Source organism: Balaenoptera ricei, chromosome 5 (assembly GCF_028023285.1).
Source record: "Balaenoptera ricei isolate mBalRic1 chromosome 5, mBalRic1.hap2, whole genome shotgun sequence".
In the NCBI taxonomy this organism is placed as follows: Eukaryota; Metazoa; Chordata; class Mammalia; order Artiodactyla; family Balaenopteridae; genus Balaenoptera; species Balaenoptera ricei.
In genome coordinates this window covers 4,871,179-4,892,825 of record NC_082643.1, presented here as the reverse complement: position 1 = coordinate 4,892,825, position 21,647 = coordinate 4,871,179, and the positions used below count along the sequence as shown (strand labels likewise).

Sequence of the window (21,647 nt, the reverse complement as noted above, 5' to 3'; positions counted from 1 at the left end):
GCTTCTCCATTAAACACCATTTGCATAGGTAATGAATGAATGTAAGACTATATAAAATTGTGCAAAACTATATTTGAGTAAAGTATCATATTTCCAAATTAACCAAATAAAGGTTTAGAAAATTAGATAATTGTCAACATACTTTTTAAATCTGACATCTAAACTCTTAGATTTTTCTATAATTTCTGGCCTAGTTTTAAACTAATATTTCGGTCTGAAAACTTTTTCGACTTCTATCTATTACAGGCAGTAAGCACAGACCCCATCCCGGTTAAATTGCACTACGACAAATCACATGATCAGGTCTGGGTGCTAAGCTGGGGTACCATGGAAAAGACTTCTCCAACACTACAGGTAAGTACATTTCAGTGTATTTGAGAAAATAATGATCTTTAAACCTTTCAATGTTTAATCGGACACATAACCATTTAACAATGATATTCTTCCACCTAGATCTTCACAGTAAGGGAAAAAAATGTTGATTCTCAAGTACTTTTTTGCTTGGAAAATATTTTAGTTCAGACATTCCAAACATTAGATTTATATGCAAAAGGAATAACCTACGATGACAAAGCTGAAGCCATTAAGAAAAAAAATATTATGATTTACGTTTCCTACCTCCCTCGAATTTTCATGAGAATTTTCTTGTTTTCATCTCTTTTAAATGGGGCCTGGAGGGTGGGTCCTGTGAGACAGAGACCAGGAGAGTTAGACAGAGTCTCAAAGCAGGTCCCCAGTGTTCTCCAAACACACAGTATGTTACTATCTGAGTGCAGGTTCATTTCTCATTGGGAATATGTACTGTCATTTTTGTGAAATTTGCTTATGTTTTGAAATTGTTTACATGAGAAATTGACAGATAGAGGTATATATACATATATACACATTTTGACAGCGACTATCTGTAGAGTTGATGAGAAACTTCCCACACATTGTCCAGCCATCTAAAAACAGGTTCTTTTTCTCTGAATGTTTAATAAAAATTATGCTAATAAGATTTAGTGAATTTTTAAAATACTTGGTGGGTGGAAGTGAAAGGTTAGTTTCACATCTGAAAATATAAAATAAAATGTAAGAACTGAGAATTACTCTTAGAATACGACATACAACAAGACTTATTTACATGAAGAGTGTGTATGTGTATTTATGTATGTATATGACAGATAGATGATAAATAGGTGATAGATAGATAGATAGATAGATAGATCATAGATGATAGACTGACAGGAAACACAGGGTCTCTGGATCAGAGAACAGACCATTTCTTATCCATGTAACCTGTTAGTATTTATTCTCTGGCCCCAACCCCTATGGGGTGATGTGGTAAGAGACTAGTGTCACCCTTCGTGACCAGCACAGTCCTACTGCAGGAGGAGCCTGGAATCATGTGTCTCTAAGTTATTTTATGCTGCTGGCACCTCAACCCACCATCTCATGTGAGAGAGAAGGAATTATTAGTCTGGAAAGCATGCAAATCTTCTCCAGGGAGAGGAGGGGAAGGTCAGTACTCTGGCACCTCAGTAATTGGCTCAGAGGAATTAAGTCTCTAAATCTCTCAGGAGAAATACTCTATCTCTAGCTTCCAAAGGCATTTTTGCTGCACCATCATCCTTTAACCAAGGTGGCGTGCTTTTCTGCTCAGAAAGACCTGACTCTGCGGAAATGTCAAGATATTTATGGATAATTGTCTCCCAACAGGATTACCAGAAAATATCTTCCAAAGAAATAGGATTTGAGATTTGTTTGAAAGGGGAACAGATTTTCCTCTGGAGAAATTGAACTGAAACCAAAAACATGGTCAAGCTCTCATTTTTGCTAGAGTGTCCCTGTGCCGTGATGGTGAAAGATTAGACTGGAAAGAGAGATTGACGCCAGGTCTTGAGGGCTAGGAAGTAACCTTTTAGCCCTAATGTGTTATATCTTATAATGGGACCCTCTTACCCTTGAAGGTGCAAAACATTTTATCAAGGATCTGAAAGCCCTCCTTTGTGTTTTCCTGTTGAGTATAATTAAATCTGTACATCTTTGTCGATTATGAAAGCAATATGTATTATTTTCTGTCACATTTATAATTAATTAATTAATACCCATAAACTGGCATAATTTTATGTATTTAAGACAGTGATTTTCCATCTAGTGTTCTCAGATGAAGTCTGAATATTTATCATAGTATGTTTCTCTTTTTAAAGGGCACTTATATCTTATGAAAGCTTAAGAAATTCTGTAAAAATCTAAAACTGATTAGTCTGTCATCTGCACAGTTTTGCAACCTGTATGTAGTGTCTTGTAAACGCACAACAATTAGAGAAGAAAATATCCCCAGGAAACAACTTGGAATAAAGTCCTTGCGTTCTTCCATTGGCCAGGAAGTAGGACCCAGCCAGATGGGGTGACAGTGGGAGGTGGTAGCTCTGGGCTGGCAGCAGGCATCACATAAAGACAGGCCAGCAGCAGTATGCTGTTAGAAATGAGTTCAGAACTGTTGCAAGATTGGGCTTATTGATTGAGGTGCATCACAGATCAGTCTGTGTCCTTCAGTGAGCTCAGTCCCAAACCTGGCAATTCACCACTCCCTGCTCAATTCCATCAGTGAGAAGGACCTCGACCCATCAAAGTCCAGACTGAGGGGAACTGGGGAAATGGCTTTGTATTTTTTACAGCCTAGGATGTTGCCAAGTGCAGAAGAGAGGTCCAGTTAATCTGCCGTCAGTGGCATGAAATATTTTTGCATCAGTAAGTTTGGGGTGCAATACACACATTATAGTGTTGTTTAAGTGTTACCTGGCCCATAGCAAGCTCTCAGTATTATTATTGCTGCTGTCAGTCTAAGTATTATTATTAATTTCAAATACACATACATGCAGCTTGAGAATTATGTACCTCTATACAATCTAAAGGGAAGAAAATTTGGACAGTTCCATTGTTATTACCCCTGTTGAGTTTCATTAAAGTCTTGTAGGCATAATTATGAATGGCTAAAATCCAGTGAGGACTTTCTCACTGTTACTCATTAATAAAATAGGTAGAGTGTCTTTAAAGCGTTATCACATACTTTGTTTGTCTCTTCCTCTGGGCACATGGTGGGGGGGACTTCTTTTGGTTGAGTGAGGCCATATGATTAGTTTTGGCAAAAGAGGTCTTTCATGAATGGAAACATTCAAGGTAGTTGGCTGCTCTTTCCATATGGAAAATGGAATTAAAAACACTAAAAACAATAGATATCCTGCCAAAGCCCTCTAGGAAAGTAAGAGGTACGAAACAAAAGACTATTACAATAATTACTGTATTTTCTTGAACTTGGCAATTCCCAATGTAGCGCAACAAAATTATGCTCATTGCAATGAACAAAAATTAACTTTTTAAAGTAAAAAAAAAAAATCTAAAACTAAAACTGCTATCTCCTTCTGTCCTAAAAACCAAAGGAAGACACCCAGTTTTGAGGGAAGAAAGTCTGTTTAACTTAGGCAGTCAGAAGTTTAGGAAGTTTGATTTGGTGCCCATATGTAGAAAGGATTTAAAAGGGGTAAAATAAAGGCAGGAAAATACTTTAAAAAGCTAACACAGAACAATGGTTGTGCAGCAGGGACAATAGGACAGCTGTGAAGGTATGAGAAATCAGAAGAAAGAACTGATAGAATTTCATGCAAAATGGGATAAAAGAGCTTAAATGTAGTGACCTTTTCTTTAATGAACTATGAAAGTTTTAAAAACCAATTAATGATGAATAGTTGGAAGAGACCTCTTTGATTAAAACTTACTCAAATTTATTATTTTCAATTTATAAAAGGAAACTTTTTTAAATATGATGTAATCTATTCTAAGATTTCTAAGAGCAAATATTTCAAAGGATATATTTTAGAGTTTTCTGTCCTATGTTTACAACTCTGTTGTATAAGAGGGGGAGTTTTTTTTTTTTTTTAATATATCATTTATTCCTCAATCAAGTTGTGAAGGATGGATGGAAGGAAGGAAGGAAAGAAGGAAGGAAGGGGGAGAGAGAGGAAGGGGGAGAGAGAGAAAAAGAGGGAGGGAAGAAGGAAGAAAGAAAAGAAAGCCAGCATCTCATTTACGTCATATGTACGCTTGCTTTCATATTTCTTATTATAGCAATAACATTTTTATAATGCAGAAGTTACCTATATGTGTGTTTATTTTATCTTTTAGGCAGAAATTGTTCAAGAAAAAGATGTCTCCCATTTTTTTCTTTTAGAAACTTTTACACTGAAAATAAGCAAACGCAGAATTGCAATTTGCTTAACACTGTACTAATTTTGAGGTTGAAAACAAAGAGTCTGTGCAAACAACCGCCAGAGATTTATTTCATCTCTGATCCCGTTAAGGGCCTGCATGGCCAAGATCTAAACGTGGTGCTGTGTTTAGGTGATAACCCTGGCCAGCGGGGACGCGCCACACCACACCATCCACACCCAGCCTGTGGGAAAGCAGTTCGACCGAGCCGATGACTTCTTCATCCCCACCGCCACCCTCCTCATCACCCACGTGAGGTGAGTGCTCAGATGAGCATTGACTTTTAGATTTCTCCCTAATCTTGGTAGAAAGCCACGGGAAATCACCAAAAGAAAAATTCAGTTATACCACAAATATACACATAATTGTACTGTAGCTCTGTCTCGTCTGCTTGATGAACTTTTATTGATCAACATTAGTGATGAATTTTCTGTCTTCTCTTCCCTTTTATGTGTAATTGAGAAGTGAATCTATAAAGGTATGCTTGCATTTTTAAATCAATCTTACAGTTAATATTTTGGCAAATTGCTCTTAAGGTCTTCAGATTAGGCTTTTGCAAAATGCTGATGTTTGAACTTGGCCTGAGTTCCTTTCAGAGAAGAGGGCCACTTGCATCAAGATCTATTCAACATATTATAAGAACATTCTTGTATTGTTTTGCCCATATAGAAATGAATATAACATTGTATCAGGGAGTATGGTAAGTTGAAATGAAATGTGTGAGATCTGCACTTTGAGAAAATGTGTGGGCGTGTTATATCTCTCTGTGTTCACAAGAGGTAAAAAAGTAATAACTCCTAATGACATCACTCTAAAGGTTCACAGAAGTGGTTTAAATACTTAACAGGGGGAGACTGGATATTCACAATTTCTAATACTATATCTCTTGATAATTTATTGAAGTATTTAAAGTATTGCTTAGCAATGTTAGTGAATCTGAACCAAAGTAATATTTTATTCTCTATTTCAAGGGAATTTGGATAGGAGGAAACTGCTTCATGTATGTTATATGAGCCATTATTTGGTTCTTGTATATATTTGTTTCCCTTGAATTAGCGTGAAAATTATCTTGTCTAAAAGTTGGAGTTGTAAGAATTCCGAAAGAGTGAAAAATTCAACTTGCAAAAATAAAAAGGGAGATTCATAAATTAGAATTGGGGCTCACAGTCAAGATATGATATAGAAACTATTGTTTGGACAGCCAAGTATATGTTTTCAAAGAGTTTAATGTATTTGTCAAGTAACTGATTATTATTTTCAGAACACCTATTATGTGCTCAACAATAAAGTGATTAAAAATTATAATATACTTTTATACATGTCACAATAATTACATGTTTTTATGGAAAATAAGTAGAACTTATTGAAAATGCAGCATATTTGAGAAGTATTTGCATTTGCATTAAAGTAATAATCTTTAGGTCCGAGTGCAAGCACTATAATAGTTAAGAGACTGAAGAAATCAGCAGAGAAACTGAAAATGGCCCCTCTTGAGGTGATATCTAAAAAATATATAATGTTCTTATACTTATCTATTGAGGATAAAATTTTATTTAATTGGCATTGAGTGTTATGTTTAATAAATATCTTTTTGTTATTTTCAAGTTACTGATAAATTATTACTGATAAATAATTTAATATGTAACATTTGCTTTTATTTATCTCATTCTCCTATTCCCTGTTACTGTACTTAATATACTATTATCAACTTTGCTTTTTTTTTTTTTTTTAAATGCACTATTAACACAATTATTTGGGTCAAAATTCCTATATCTATGACACATATGGTTAATAGTATACAATTTGGGGTATTTCTTTTCCCCTATAACAAGTAAATTGGATCATTAGGGTAAAATCGCTACTAGAGGCAGGAGTTTAACTTTGTCTGGCTGCAGTGATGTCATGTGTGATTCTGGGCCTGTATGTATTGTACAATATGCTGTCAGAACATCACACCTCTTGAGGGTCAAAATGATTACTACGTAGCTGAAGTTGGAGCTAATAATAATTAGAGGAGCATGCAAATAATGTGAACACGTATAATAATGTGAACACAAATAATATGAACACATAATAAAACAAAATTTTATTTCAGTTATTTCTATATATTGGGAGAAACACTGAAAAGTATGCTTGAGGATATTTTTAAATGTCTTTATTTCTTTTAGGGATATATAGTCAAATGCATAGGTGTTTTGCCAATACGTGTCAGAATTCTATATTAAGTTATAGCAATTCTACCAGCATATAGAGTCCCATTTTAATGAATGTGAATGATCATCATAATTCCTATTACATTTCACAGTAATTATCCCTACTGCTAAAGTGAAAAGTAAGAGTAAAAATTAGCACGCATTTCCGAAACTAAACTGTTAAATATGAAAAGTATTTTTAACATAATGGGGATCTTTTCCACATCAGGAAAACCTGAAGGATAGATATAGTCTTTTCTCTTACCAATTCATGGAACATTTTTTCCTACCTAAATGTGGCTTGTGTCCTGAGATTGCTCTTTTTAAGAATTGTCTTTAACAGAATTTGAGACTATTTTCTGACTATTGTGTTGAGTGTATATTCCAGGCCAGGCAGAAGGTCTGACACATAATATGCATTTAATTAATATTAGTTTTCTTCCTCTGACCCCTCATCACACTAATCTGCATTTCTCTCAGATTGCTACTCTCTCATTTCAAATAATTTATATCTCCTGTGTCTGAAAAACTTCTGGATGTGCATCAGGATTTTATATCCTTAGTGCCTCAAAACTGGTAGGCGCTTAATTCATGTTTCTCACAAGAATGGAAATAAAGAAGGAAGTGTTACACTCTTTCCTAAACCAGACTACGTAATATTGAGGGAAGAAAGTATTTCTTATGTACCTGATTTCTCAGCACCTAACACAAGATCTGACAGGCCACCAGCACGGCGTCAAGCACACAGGAATGGTGTGCGTGGAAGCAGTAAATAGGAAGAAGGACTTACATCTCCTGTCAGACAGATCTCAGCCTGAATGCCCCAGCAGCACCATCTGCCATTGGCAAATGTGACTTAAACCAGCTTACTTCGTTTCTTTCTAGGGACTGGAGTAACATAATGTTTGAAAATTAAGCTGCCCATAATAGTAGTGTCGAAACTACTCATAATGTACACTGGAGAAAGGGCTACCCTGCAATTAGCTACAGTTTTGCTAAACGTTTTTTTTTTTTTTTTTTCTCTCTGCTTGGTTTCTTATTTTTTTTTCTGTTATCTATAATTTTCAGGTTTGTTTAGTCTGTAACGTAAATCAAAACTGAAGAATTTAAGAGAAACAAAATTACTTCACATCTATACTAAAAGATAAACTTGTAGCTTAAAAAAACTAATCAATCATTATTTGGAAAGATGTTCACTTTTTAAGACAGTTTGAAGTTCTCAGCACTGTAGAAATTCTTCAGAGCCTAATGTAGATACCTTTCTGAGTGTCCTGAGGAATTTGAATTTCAGGAGATTAATTTTCACTTAAAAAACGCCTGAGAATGATGGCCTGGTACCACCCATTCATTCAGCTCCCCAGCTGAATTCCATCCCGTTCCGAGTGGCACAGTCCAGGCCACATACCATTATTTCTATTTTATACTATAGCATAAGAGCTTATTAGTGAAAATAACTTCTTTGGGTTTTATTGATATTTACACATTCCTTCTCTTTAGACAACAGAAGATTACCTGAGCCCTAGGCTGAGCTCAACCAGACATACCAATGCAATATACGTTTGATCTAAATCAAAAGGGTCTCTAAAGTGTTGAGCTCTGGCTAATGAACCAAGCTGGCATCCTTGTCTCTTTCTTGAATATGAGCGCTTGCCCAGGAGATGGTGCAGAAAAACTCGAGGCCAGCATGCAACCAGTCTTTAAGCCTGGTGTCTATTAGCTCCAACTGTGAATACAGTTTAGTTTAACTAAACTAAACTTCCTGGAAGATGAGAGAGGGTATATTACACTCCTGTCTCCCCCATAGTTCCTGAGCTTCTGAAAGGGACTGATTAATACTTATTGACTCAGAGTTTATTTTTAAAAAGTTATTAAAACTCCATATTAGATATTTTTAATACATCTGAGTGTGAGTTGGCTAATCCACCCCCTAAATATTTAGAGAAAATATAAATTACTTGAAATTTAGTTAATAACACAAAAGATTTTCTGATGCTTATTGAAATACATTGATTTAAATCACTGTACAATTATATGCCTTTTTGCTTTTAAGTAAGAATAAAACATTTTATATCTTACGTTTTTTTTTTAACTAAAATAGATCATTGAATATGTAATAAATGATGTATTTTTCACATTAATAACTCATTGTGCATTCAGTTAACTAGCAATGTATACTAAACAGACATTTTTCAGACTGGCAGTTAATAGAAAATTTTCTTGAAAAAACCTTAAATTTCAACAAGTCATTAATGAACCATGAATCATAGTTCTAAAGTTGAAGAGATTATGCATTATAAAAGGAGTGTTTTGTAATGACCTGAGAAATATAAATTTCTTATATGAAGAATTTTAATTTATAATTTTATCTTCTTCTATGTACAAAAATATCCAGATAGGTAAAATTAAAAGAGACTATTAAAAATAAAAATGCATGTGTAATTCTCAGAAGAGTCAATTATATCTATTTAATGTCATAGAAATTGAACTAATTTATTATCTTTATAATCAAAAGTGCTCTACAAATGTAAAGCAAAATGTTTCATTATTTTACTCATAATTTGAATCCAAAGAATTAAGTTATTATATCATTACATGTACATAGATATATTTGAATAATATTATAGTTCTACTACTCTTACAATTTTTATGATCTGGCCAATGCATGGGAATTTAATGATTTTTGTTATCAATTTTTTAATTAGCCAGAAATTTAAAAATAATTTAAAAATAAGTTTATTGTTTTCAGAAAAATGGTTGTGTTACAGTGGTTGGATTAAAGATCAAATCTCAAAAAGAAAAGACATTTACATAATTGATTGTGTTTTATTTTGGGCACCATTTTGAAGAGAAAAATGTAAATGTCAGTTTCTTGTAATATATGTAAAGATTACAACTTTCTGTGCAGGTGCTACTAGAATTTGCCTATAAGAAGTGAAAAACAATAGGTTTGGCAGTAATTTATCATGTTACCATATTTTTTTTTAAATTTCTGTATGAAGATTGGAGCGGTGAAGAAAATCGACAGAATAGGAAGAGAAACATGGGTAGCAGGTAGTCAAGCAATGAGTGAAGAAACAATTCCACTGGATCTCCCTAGAAAATCTTAGATAATTCTCCAACAAATGGTTTATTTGTGGTCGTAGGGGGTATAAAAGTGAGAACTAGAAGGGGCCAGTGTGGTTCAGAGCAGGGAAATCTGATAAAGCTTAGTGCAAGACACTAAGAAGGCCAGAAAGTAGTGCTACAACAATTAGCAGAAGTCTTTCTTAGAGGTTTCGTGTTGTCATGAATAAAAATAGCTGGAAGGTAAGAAAAATTATTACCGTCAAGATATTTTTACCTAAATACAAGGGCACAGCTAACATTTGGGCTATTTAGGGCTATAAATAGAAATTCTTTAAAATTTTCACTGACTAAAACAATACCTTTGATACAGTTGAAAACAGGTGTCAGTTGATATAAAAAGATGTATTTACAGTCTGACCCTCGTAGCATCTGTAAATCACGCCTCTCCCATCTCTTGCCCACTCTCAAATTGGAGTGCAACTAGAGTTTAATCTCATCCAGTTCAAGTAGGTCAGTGTAAATTGGCACAGAGGATGCTTATAGTAAATACAAGAAGGCAATCATTTCTGTTTTACGTACCTATCCCAGGACTAGTGCTATATATAGAAAGGGAAGATAGCAACTTAGGTAACATTATCGCTATCCGAGATGTTTTGAAAGGCTTGCCTACCCTTGAAATCACCCCCGATACCACATTTGATCTTATTGTCTAGAATTTCAAACTACTTCTCCTGTTCCTTTGGGTTACATTTCTCTAGAAATCTACCTTTAAAGTACTCCTTTTTCTTGAGAGGAATATGGAGCAGTTGGGAAAATGATATTTTTATTATTGTCATTTTTCTTTAGGGGTGATTGGTTGATTGCATAGTGTCTTAAAATTAATGGTTATAGTTGGGATGGTGTGCGTGTGTGTGTTTCAATCAATGATCACATGATAAACAATAAGATGAATAGAGTGTGTATCTGTAAATCACAGTGACAGGGAGACCTTGAAAGCAACAGGCACTTCTATAAAAATCTGAAAATGTCAGTTTCCACACTCTGTCTTCTTCTGCAGTTGACTTGCTAACCAAAACAAACAAATAATGTTCCAAGAATTTCTTCCTGATATACTCCTCTCTTCCCTAGCACATACCCTGAGGTGAAGTTGGTTCCAGTGAATGTCTCAGATTGGATAGTTCATTAATCTTATGGAAAGTGAACCTCAGTGTTATTCTTCATTGTGGGTGGGCTGGAAAAGATGAAGGTGGTAACTAGAGTCACTTTTTTAGGACCCTCAAAAGTTGATGAGTGATTGCAATCAAATATGGCAATAAGTGGCTAGGGGCTTATCCAGGGTCAGATCTGCCATAATCCCTGCACAGCCAATGGCTATGTTGCCACTCAAGGGGTGAAGAAAGAGGAAATAACGCGTAGCGGGCACCATGGTAGTCTGGAGAGAGGTCTCTAGCACTCCTTTTTCTTTATAAGTTATAGCAAGAAAATGATTAAGAAGGGATTGGGTTTGATAGATGTTTCCTTAAAGCTTCTCTAAGGGAAAAAATAAACATTCTGTGAAAGTGAAAGTTAGTAAAGTATATCATTCTCCCTCATATTTTATCAAATCTGTTAAAGCAAAATTACATATATGGCTGGCCATATATCAAGACAACTCTACACTTGTGACTTGATTCATGGACAGGCCAGGTGGATGGAGATACAGTTTTAGCACTAAAATTATCTGGTTACATTGAAGCCCAAACACATCAGAAATTGAAAATATGAGTTGTTTCATGTCTTTTTAGGAAAAGTATATTATTAGCATGATGAGTAGCAATTAAAATTGTTTCCAAACACGGTTCCTAGATAAAGATCTGGCAGTCACAATTCAGTGAGGTTCAATTATTTTTTTGCTCCCTTCATGCTTATATGCTAATTCCTCCCACAGAGAAATAAACTAACAAACAAATAGGGTTTAAATATCCCAGGAGTTGGAACTTTATCTATCTAGCTATGCTCTTAAATAGTGAATATCTGAAGCACTTATAAATCCTGAAACCATGACCTTCGCTTTTCCCATTTCTCTGAGTTTCTTCCTTCCCTCTCCACTCTACAAAAACACAAACTCTAGACTGTCAGGACCTCTCAGTTCCCTAAATTCTCAGAGCCTTGTGCACTATCTTAAAAAACAAGACAGTCATAGATTGTTTTTTAAAGAAATTATATACTTTTAAGAGTGTGTATGCACATGCATATGCAATTCATCGTTGGTAAACCCTCCAGCATTCTTACAAGGATGCAAAGCTTCTTCTACATAACACGTGCTAACTTTCTTCATCTTATTTCTAAAGAAGTAAACACATTATACTTTTCAAGCTTTGACCTGTCATGCCATTCTTCTTTTTTCATTATGGTTACTGGATTTGCTTTTATCTTAAGCAGTACTTCCCACCTTCTTTAGCATATTGGTACAGCCCACACATGGAGTGTAAAATGCTTAGACAGAAAATCACCAACTGCTTGTAGCCTAGTGTTGTGTGTGTGTGTTCAGTTTGTTATCTTCATTATTTCTTGAGTTAGAGAATCTTGTCTGATTCCCCACTTGGTCTCTGCCCAGTATTAACAGGCTGTATATGAGCCTAGTAAGGAAAGAGCCCAAAGTGGATGAATCAAGTATGCCAGCCCCTCTTTTGACAGAATGTTCACTTGGTCAGATTACTATCCCATATTAGCTATGTAATATTTTTGTTGTGTGGGAAATAAGGGTGGATTTAAAAGCAAGCTCTGTTTGAAATATAAGGATTTTCTTATTTTTAAAAAATAAAAAGTTTGTACAGGTATTATTAGTAGACTCCAAGCTCTAGGATTTAATAAAAGCCTCTAACTAGATTCATTCTATGGCATTTCTCACTGAAGAAATCAATGGAGCACTAATAACATGTAATTTAGAAACACTCTACATTGCAGATCTGCCTCCTGAGTTTTATTATGCAAAGTAAAATAGCTCTTGCTTCTGCCCTCAGAGGTCCTTAAGCTAACTCACCAAAGTGTTCAGTAAAACAAAGGGCAGCCTTCTCCTTAGGAGACAGCTGTGGTGTGTACATAGCACATTTCCACATACTTTTTCCCCCTCTGTCACGTATGATTTGGGATTTTGCTGGAAATGGTAAATCAAACTTATTTTACCCTAAACGAGTAAACAATATGACCGCTTAAATTACTTGGGTTTTTTTGTTAGTAGTAAAAACAGACTAAGATAACAATTAAGTTGCATGAAGAAATACATCAAAAGTTATCATACAATGCACTACTTCACAAGAGGGGGGCAGAGTTCATCCTGAGAACTTAAAGAATTTCTTATGTGAATCTAATGTGCATATTGCCAGGACCTATTTCATATGTATATGTAATAGATTACACTGTGATATTTTGAACCAAGCAGATAAAGCAATATTAGTTCTCATAAAATGTGTATAGAAAACAATAATGCATATTGATCTTTCTAATTCTTTCTATTTTTAAGTGGATATATTATTTTTCTGTTGGAGGAAGAAGATATTTTTTACCATAGCATTTAATTTTATGAATTCATGAATTTTTCTTGAAGAAATGTTTTATTAAAATGTTAAAATTTTAAATACAAGTATCATACCAAAAAAACCTCCCTTTTGAATGAAAGACTCCTACTGTGGCTCTACAAAGCAATGCTATTAAATAAATAAATTTATCTTTGTGAACACATGTGTAAATTAATGATAGAAGTCAGTAAAACATTTCAGAAAGTTTCTGTGAATGTGGCTAAAATGCTTATTTCATATATACATCATATTCTTTTCTTTTTTCTTGCCACATAATCAAGTTAATTTATTTTACTTTATTTTTTCTTTTTGGCTCCGCTGCGTGGCATGTGGGATCTTAGTTCCCCAACCAGGGATTGAACCTGAGCTCCCTGCAGTGGAAGCGTGGAGTCTTAACCACTGGACTGCCAGGGAAGTCCCTAGCAAAGTTATTTAAAATGTAAAATTAGTGGTAGTTGTGAGGGTTCTTTAGATGGATAACATTAGGGACACTGATATTCTCTGTCTTTACAGCGATTTGAGGTTGTAAAAACTATTGTGAATCCGCCTGAGTTAATATTTTGTACCATTTTTTTTTTTAATTTATTTATTTTTGGCTGTGTTGGGTCTTTGTTTCTGTGCGAGGGCTTTCTCTAGTTGTGGCAAGCGGGGGCCACTCTTCATCGCGGTGTGCGAGCCTCTCACTATCACGGCCTCTCTTGTTGCGGAGCACAGGCTCCAGACACGCAGGCTCATTAGTTGTGGAGTACAGGTTTAGTTGCTCCACAGCATGTGGGATCTTCCCAGAGCAGGGCTCAAACCCATTTCCCCCACAATGGCAGACGGATTCTTAACCACTGCGCCACCAGGGAAGCCCTATGCACCATTTAAATTTAGTTGTAAATCTGTAGCTGTAGCCTCACTATGGCTACCCATGTAGGAAAAAGAAATTGATTAGTGTGGGTCAATCAAAGAGTAAGTAGACAAATGGATTCCTTTTTTTCCCTTCAAATTAAGTATGCTCACTTGTTATGTTACAGTGTTCTATCTCTTGAAAAATAATCTTGCAGCAACATGTCAGGGTTTTTTTTGTTTTTGTTTTATTTATTTTTTTGTCTGTGTTGGGTCTTTGTTTCTGTGCGAGGTCTTTCTCTAGTTGCGGCAAGCGGGGGCCACTCTTCATCGTGGTGCGTGGGACTCTCACTGTCGTGGCCTCTCTTGTTGCGGAGCACAGGCTCCAGACACGCAAGCTCGGTAGTTGTGGCTCATGGGCCTAGTTGCTCCGCGACATGTGGGATCTTCCCAGATCAAGGCTCAAACCTGTGTCCCCTGCATTGGCAGGCAGACTCTCAACCACTGCGCCACCAGGGAAGCCCCATGTCAGGTTTTAAAGTTCTTTAAGATATGGTTCAAGCAAAACTGAAGTACACGAAAAGGATGTCAGAGAGCCTTTACATTTAACTGTAGTGGAAAAACCTACCAAATTAGTAGATATACGGAGAAATCTCCTATTAAGTCTAATCTGTCATGTCATGAGTAGACATATTCACAATAATCCCATGAGTATATTAAGAATGCTAGGCAACAGACATCACAGTGCCAGGGTTTTATCCTTTGGTGTTTACATCAGTGTGATATAGGGTATACAGACTTCACAAAATGAATAGAAATAGCTTCAGGGGAAATAAAAATGATAGTTGCCTTAAATAACTCTTAAAACTACTTGTTGGGTTAGGTATGCTTAAAATCTCCTCTGTATTTGTTTAGGCTGAGGTTAGCTGAATTTTTTCCAATACTATGGAAACGTTACCTTTCTTTCCTTTTTTTTTTTTTTTTTTTTTGAAGGGGGAGGGAATTATGAAATATATAGATTTTTTTCTATATTGACAACTGATTTTTAAGAAAAAAACTGTAAAATTATAGTAATTCATTTTTTGCCATGATGTAGACACTAATTTTTATGCTTATGTAATATTGCATACATAAATATACCTTTTAGTTTCTTTGAAACAAAAGGGAATCAGAGTTTGCATATGCTATGGAAGTAGCTGATGATTTATGTAACTAAGCCAAGAAAATCCTAAAATAACCTAGATTTTTTTCATTAATAATGTAAATCAAGATTATTCATCAATTTGAGTGAAAGGAAACATTACTTTTGTTTTTCATTAAAGTATACATTATTTAAATTCTGCTTAAAAACTTTGTTGTATTTATATCAAATACACAGAGTAATTTGAACCCTGAATAATTTCTAATTAAAAAAAAGCTTGGCCAAACTCATTTAATTGATACATGACAATGGCTTGAACATAAATTATTAGTTTATGTAGAAAGATGATGTTAAGAAATATTTTAATAGATCATAGATACATGTATCTTAATATTGACTGGATATGCCTTCCTGACTTCTTGCATAAGCCTTAACTTGCTTGACATTTTTTGACAGAAAAGTAACTTCTACTTCCATCCAAATTTTTATTCACACTGGGAAATAATGAAATCTAATTCAAAGAGATTTTGTTGGACACAAATTACTTTTTAATAAATAGAAATAGAGTGGAAGATAAACCATTTGCCAACAGTCATTTGAGATGTATATTATTTTTATAATTTAATATTTTATATTCTGTGAATTAAGAAATATACTGTATGGGTATCATCATTATCAGTGACCTCATGAAACTAGAGTTACATTAACCTATTTAATACATTTTTTTATGTCCTGAATCCAATCTGTGCCCTGCCAACAAACACACCATTGTAAAGCAATTATACTCCAATAGATACGTTAAAAAAAGAGATATATTGAAAACCCTTTTGGTACTTCTACCACTTATTTAATTTCAAAGTGATCCATTTTACCATCTTTTAAAATTTCAAAGCACTTGAAAACACTTTTCAAACCACCATAATATTTGGATTTACAGGAGCAAGATAAATTGTATTTATTCTTCTGATTCATAAAGGCATTATTAAAATTTCAAATTCACCAGGGAATTCATTTATACAAGTGAAATATAAACAGTAACCTTAAGTTTTTCTTGTAAGACTATAATATAAATAACTTAAAACTATTCACTCTTTTTAATTTGATAAACTCCAGAAGATTTCCTAAGACATGCACAGAAATAAATCAAGAGTTCAAATTTTAGCAAGAAATTAAGGAATGAGAATGTTAAGGAAAAGTGGACCAGGTATGAGAAAATTTCTGGAAATGCAGGAAATTCACTACCATTTATTCATACTGTCTAACAGTTTCATCAGTAATGTCTAACTTTCCTATTGTCCTACATACAATAGTCATTTAAAGTGTTCCCCTATAATTTTTTTTTTTTTATTTTAATGTAGAAGCTACAGTCTGATTTTCTGAAGTCAATTCTGAGTTGCTATATCATATACATCTCTTCAGGTTGTATCGCTTAGTTGTAGTTTTTGTTCTTATTACTATGGTTATTTTACAATATGCTAATAGTAATTAAGAAACACTGGGCATTTACTCTTTACCAGACAGTGAGCTAAGAATTTTTATGCATTGCCTCATTTAAAACTGGCAACTACATAAATTTTTATCCCTATTCTACATATGGTGAATCACTTAACTAATAAATGTTGAAACCAGCTATAAACTCAGTTCTGTCTAAGTTCAGTGTCTTAGCGCTCAATACATTATAGTATTCAAGTGCTTTTTTCACTTTCAGGGTAAAACCTAACAACTAGTGTGCTTTACAAATTATCCTAATGTCACCTTTAAAAAATTCCCGTCTCTCGCTTCTATGTGCCTCTGCTACAGCAAAACTTGACTCCTCACTGCAGACCTACACATTTCTTGCCAATCTGCATTTATTTGCAGAATGTCTGGTTTCTTCCTTGTTCACCTAACAAACCCTTCAAGTCTTCTCTCAAAGCCACCTTTTATAAAATGTGTTATAATCTCCTTAATTGGAGTCCCCTTGACGTTTTGAATTTTCATCATTTTTCATTTGTCCTTGAGATTCACACAGACTTAGGCTGGAAACTAGTTCTTTAGCCCCTTGGGACCACAATATTTAATATCATTCAGACTAGTTTGATTCTCCACTAACACAACATTGTAAATCAACTACAGTCCAATATAAAATTAAAATTTAATAAAAAAAAATTTTTAAAGGCCAACAAATGATAAATAAGAGGACCAGCTAAATATACTATGTTTCTACTACTTCCATTACCAGAATCCTTTAGATCCACTGCAAGATTACTTTTATGTCTGTCCTTAGTTTTGTTAGATACCAAATTAGACATAGATACTTATTTTTCATAACTGATTTAATCTAAATTTGAAGTCATTCATGACGATATTGATATATATTACATTAAAATTTTGTGCACCTTTTCAAAAGATCAGAAACAAATACACAAGTCGTTTAATTTATTAGATATTTAAATGGAGTAAGGAAATGTAAGTTCTGTTAAACAAGGAAATAAACTAGGCTATGAGTATGAAAAAGAAAAGGTACATGATTTCTGAAAGGACAGAGAAAAATATGGTGTGTCTACAGTCCTAACAGACCCTGCACTCATTTTTTGTTCTTTGCCCTTGTCTAACTTGTAATGTCTCTTTATTAATCTGTTCTTCTCCATTCTCTAGACACAGCCCTAAGTTGATCCCTCTCACTTCTCACCTTGCTAATGCAACTAACCCTTTACTATTTCTCCATACTTCTTATTTTTTCCATACTTGTATTAAGCATCAACTATTTGTATGCCAGACAGTATTCCAGGTTCCGACAGGAAATTGAGGATATATTTTGCTTTATTTTCCTATAGTGCAATATATATATAGTTAATTAAAATTAAAAATTATTTTTTAAAAAGAACTCATACTTTGGAACTTTAAGGGCATAGTTTCAAATTTAGTGAATCACACTTACTACACTGTGATTCCAAGCACATTAATTTGTCTGCTAACGGTTCTCCCTGCCCTCTTCTTAGATACAGACTTTTGCATAAGTTTTTTCACATACTATCTGCCAAGGTGGAACACCTGACAAAGGCTTAGGCAAATAGATCCCAGAATTCTCTCTGGCCACAATCATTAGTTCAAACATGGGTATGTAACCCACTTAGAACCCCTATGATAAACATTTTGCTGGGGCTTTTGAGAAAGAGACTTCTGATTTTTGTGTAGTTTGTCTAGAGGATCTAGAGCTACAGTAGTAATTTTCACACCACATAAAGCTTAGATCTGAAACCAAGACAGGAGGTGGCAGAGCCAATAGATTAAGGGGAAAAAATGAGTTATTGTTACATTACTGTAGAGCAAATTTCAGCTATAATTAGCTGGTTTTAGAATTTCCTCTGTATGAGCTCTCCATTTTTTTGTTGTTTAAAAAAGTTTGAATTGGATATCTTATTATAAAATGAGAGTCTGAGATTGGGTTTCCTTATGTCTAAAATATACATATTACTCACTTCACACTATTTTGGTTGATTGCAGGATCTTGTACAGTTCCTAGCACACAATACGTGATTAACAAATGCTATTTTCTTTTTCCCTTGGGATGATTAATTTTTCTTTGTCATAGCATCTCCTATAGCAGTTACACTAATTAACACTCAGTAAATATTTGTTAAAAAATACTGCACTTAGTAATGTTTCTCTGAGTGTCTATCTGGCATAGTGTTTCCGCATAAAAGAAAAAAGTGCCCTGAGCTAAGTCCCAGTTTGTAGTTTGCTGAAAACTTCCCTGTGGCCTTAGGTGCTGTGGAGACAGAAAGTCACCAATTATCAATCACTTGTGTAACATGGTATGGAGACAGCTCAGTTCAAGATATTTGGATGACTTGAGTCAGCTCAAGGTAACACCGAACCTATGAGATTGCCATCTGCAGAAGTTTTCTCAGAGTTCCTTAAGTTACGACAGTTATAGATGGGACTATTTGCTTATTCAATCTGGGCATCCTTCTCTACAGCTTCCACAAATCCACATCTTCTCTAAGTGCTCAGAAGAGAAAACTCACTAGGACTTTCCTCCAAGGGAAACTTTTATGTCATTTAGGATTTGATTGAAACTTGTGATTGAACAAGACCTTGAACCCTGGGAATATTGTAATTCTTCTATGGTTTAAAGACTATTTTTTTTTCTCTCTCTCTGGTAGATTTCATTATAAATCTCCTAGATTGTTTGTTTGAGATTAAGTCTTTCATGCCATTCTGAAAATGCTCTAGAGACATTTACTCGGTGAATTTTTTATCTAGTTCAAAACGATGTATATTGGAGTGCATATTTCATTAGGCTTCTCAGTTTCAATTTAGTATCAACTTACTTGACAGGAATGTTGAATAATTGGTAAGGTTTATAAGTTGAATAATTGGTAAGGTTTATAAGTAAGATAGAACCCTACTCACTCCGTGATATTTTTCCAAAAAGTGTAATTCTTTTTAAAGATGGAATTTATGAGATTGTGACACAATGAAGAACAAGGCCATCTGCAGTTGACATTTGGTATATTTACTAAAGAACTTATAAAACTCGGGAAGTCTTGTTTATTTGTTTATTTTAATTTGAAATTTTAATATTGGTTCTGTACAGAGAGCAAATCATATTCTTCAGCAAACAGGATATAGGAGGAGCCTCAAAACCAAGAATAGAATTTTGGTCAGTCTTGAGCAGTGATGCTTCACTCAACTCCTGTGATGAGCTCTGTTGATGGCCTTATCTTTAGCCACAAAAATTTAGAGAAAAAACATTCTGTAACAAAGATGACTTGGAAGAATTCTAAATAAATACCTGTCAAATGGATTACTGGAGAATTTTTTGAAATGTCACTATCAAAATAGTCAATGATAAATCTGTATGCTTATTACCTAATTAGTATCAAGCAGGTAAATGCTTGAACACTCTCAAAATGTATTACTCAGTTTACTAGGAATATCAGTATATACCCAAAACAAATTAAAAAATAATTTCTCACAGCTATTTCTGTTACGATCAATGTGCACCACTGTAAACGTCAATCCTATAGGGTTAAGTCATCTCAGAACCCTGAAAATAAAACGCCATTAGTGGTTGAAATCACAGACATGATAGAGACCTTTATTTCTTCAAGGCTGAAAGGAAAATGTGGTAAAAGCAAGAAGATATGATATCTGGCAGATCCAAAAGGAGGTCAGTGTTTTGAACAAAATGAATAAATCACCAGCACAGAAGATGTTCATTAGAAAACTCAGAACAGCATGAGGAAAACAAGACAGAACCCCATTCTGTTGGAAAATGAGGTCATCAGAGACTTTCTGTAGGTGGAGGGAGAAAGAAAACAAATACGTTATCAAGACATCCAGATATGCAGTCACTCTCACTGTGTTCTCTGCAAAAAAATGGATGGAGCAAAGATCTGTATGTTGGTGAATCACTTACATGTTCAATAATGACATGCTTGTTTTCAGTGCTTCCTCTGGAATATTTAGCTATTCTTTTTTTCTACTTAAAAAGGTAAAATAAAAGAAAAAGTAACCTTATCGTTGTGAGATGACCTGCAGAGTCATCTTATTCTTCTCCAAGACTAATAATATGAGCAGTTATTGTACTGTTTGACATTATCTGTATCTGTCAGGACCTGCAGCTTCTGAATATGGCAATAATCTTCAATCACTTACAGAATATATACCTGAGCCAACTCACTCTGGCCATTACTTGGAGAACTTTCCTGACACAATCCTTAGATGCACAAAAGGCTATCTCTACAACTCAGTGCATGTCTAACATAATTTTTGAGTAATACAAATTTGAAAGTGTCAGTTGGTTTCAATTTACCCTGTATGTACATATATTTTACATATGCACGGATGTGTGTGTATTAAATAATCAGGGCTTGTATTAAGCGGTGTACACCAGTTGTCACATGTTCTAATGGATTGGTGCCTTTGCCTTATCAGTTGTCATATATTTTTTAAATCACTTCACAAATAATTGATATTCATTAATGTTTAATTGTGCAAGGCAATGTTTTATCCTCTGTATGTTTTAACCTATTATTAATCATAGCAACCATACTAGTTCCATTTCATGAATTAAGAAAGAGAGACACAGAGAAATTAAATGGCTTTCTCAATGTCACACCGCTATTAAATTTTGGAACAGGGATATATATGGACATAGTCTTGTTTGAATGCTGTGTCTGAGTGTTTTTAAATACTTGGTTCTGCTGATGGCACTCCAAGCCCCCAACCTACTCACTCCTCCAACACACATATACTCACACTGACCTCTATTTACAGTTTGTCTGTACTTGGTTTAACTACTAACGTTTTCTTGTTCTGTTTTGTGGAGAGATGTTGAAACTATTATTTGATCAGATATATTTCTGAAACATGTTTTATGGAACATTTTTGGATATATGTCCATTGTTAATCTGCAAAAAAATAGCATATTATATTACAGGACATTGAATCAATTAAGTTATTTCGATTATAAGGTGTGTTTATTAATAATTGGATCATGCTACGTTCTGGTGTTTTCAATGCTTAAATCATTTCCAGTAGAAAACAAGGCTAGTCATTTCCTCATTTCTGTCATCATCTGAGAGCTTCCTTCATAGCTGCCTGTGTGTTAAATACTCTGTG

At 34.4% G+C, this 21,647-nt stretch overlaps 1 protein-coding gene across 3 annotated transcripts in view; it reads left to right on the top strand.

Moving 5' to 3' along the window:
* FSTL5 (follistatin like 5) overlaps positions 1-21,647 on the top strand; it is a 708,623-nt gene that overhangs the window by 645,891 nt on the left and 41,085 nt on the right. For all 3 annotated transcript variants that reach the window (XM_059923874.1, XM_059923877.1, XM_059923875.1), the window contains 2 exons: positions 247-354; positions 4,381-4,505. In XM_059923874.1, coding sequence (XP_059779857.1) covers positions 247-354; positions 4,381-4,505 — 233 coding nt within the window. The remainder of the gene's footprint in view (positions 1-246; positions 355-4,380; positions 4,506-21,647) is intronic.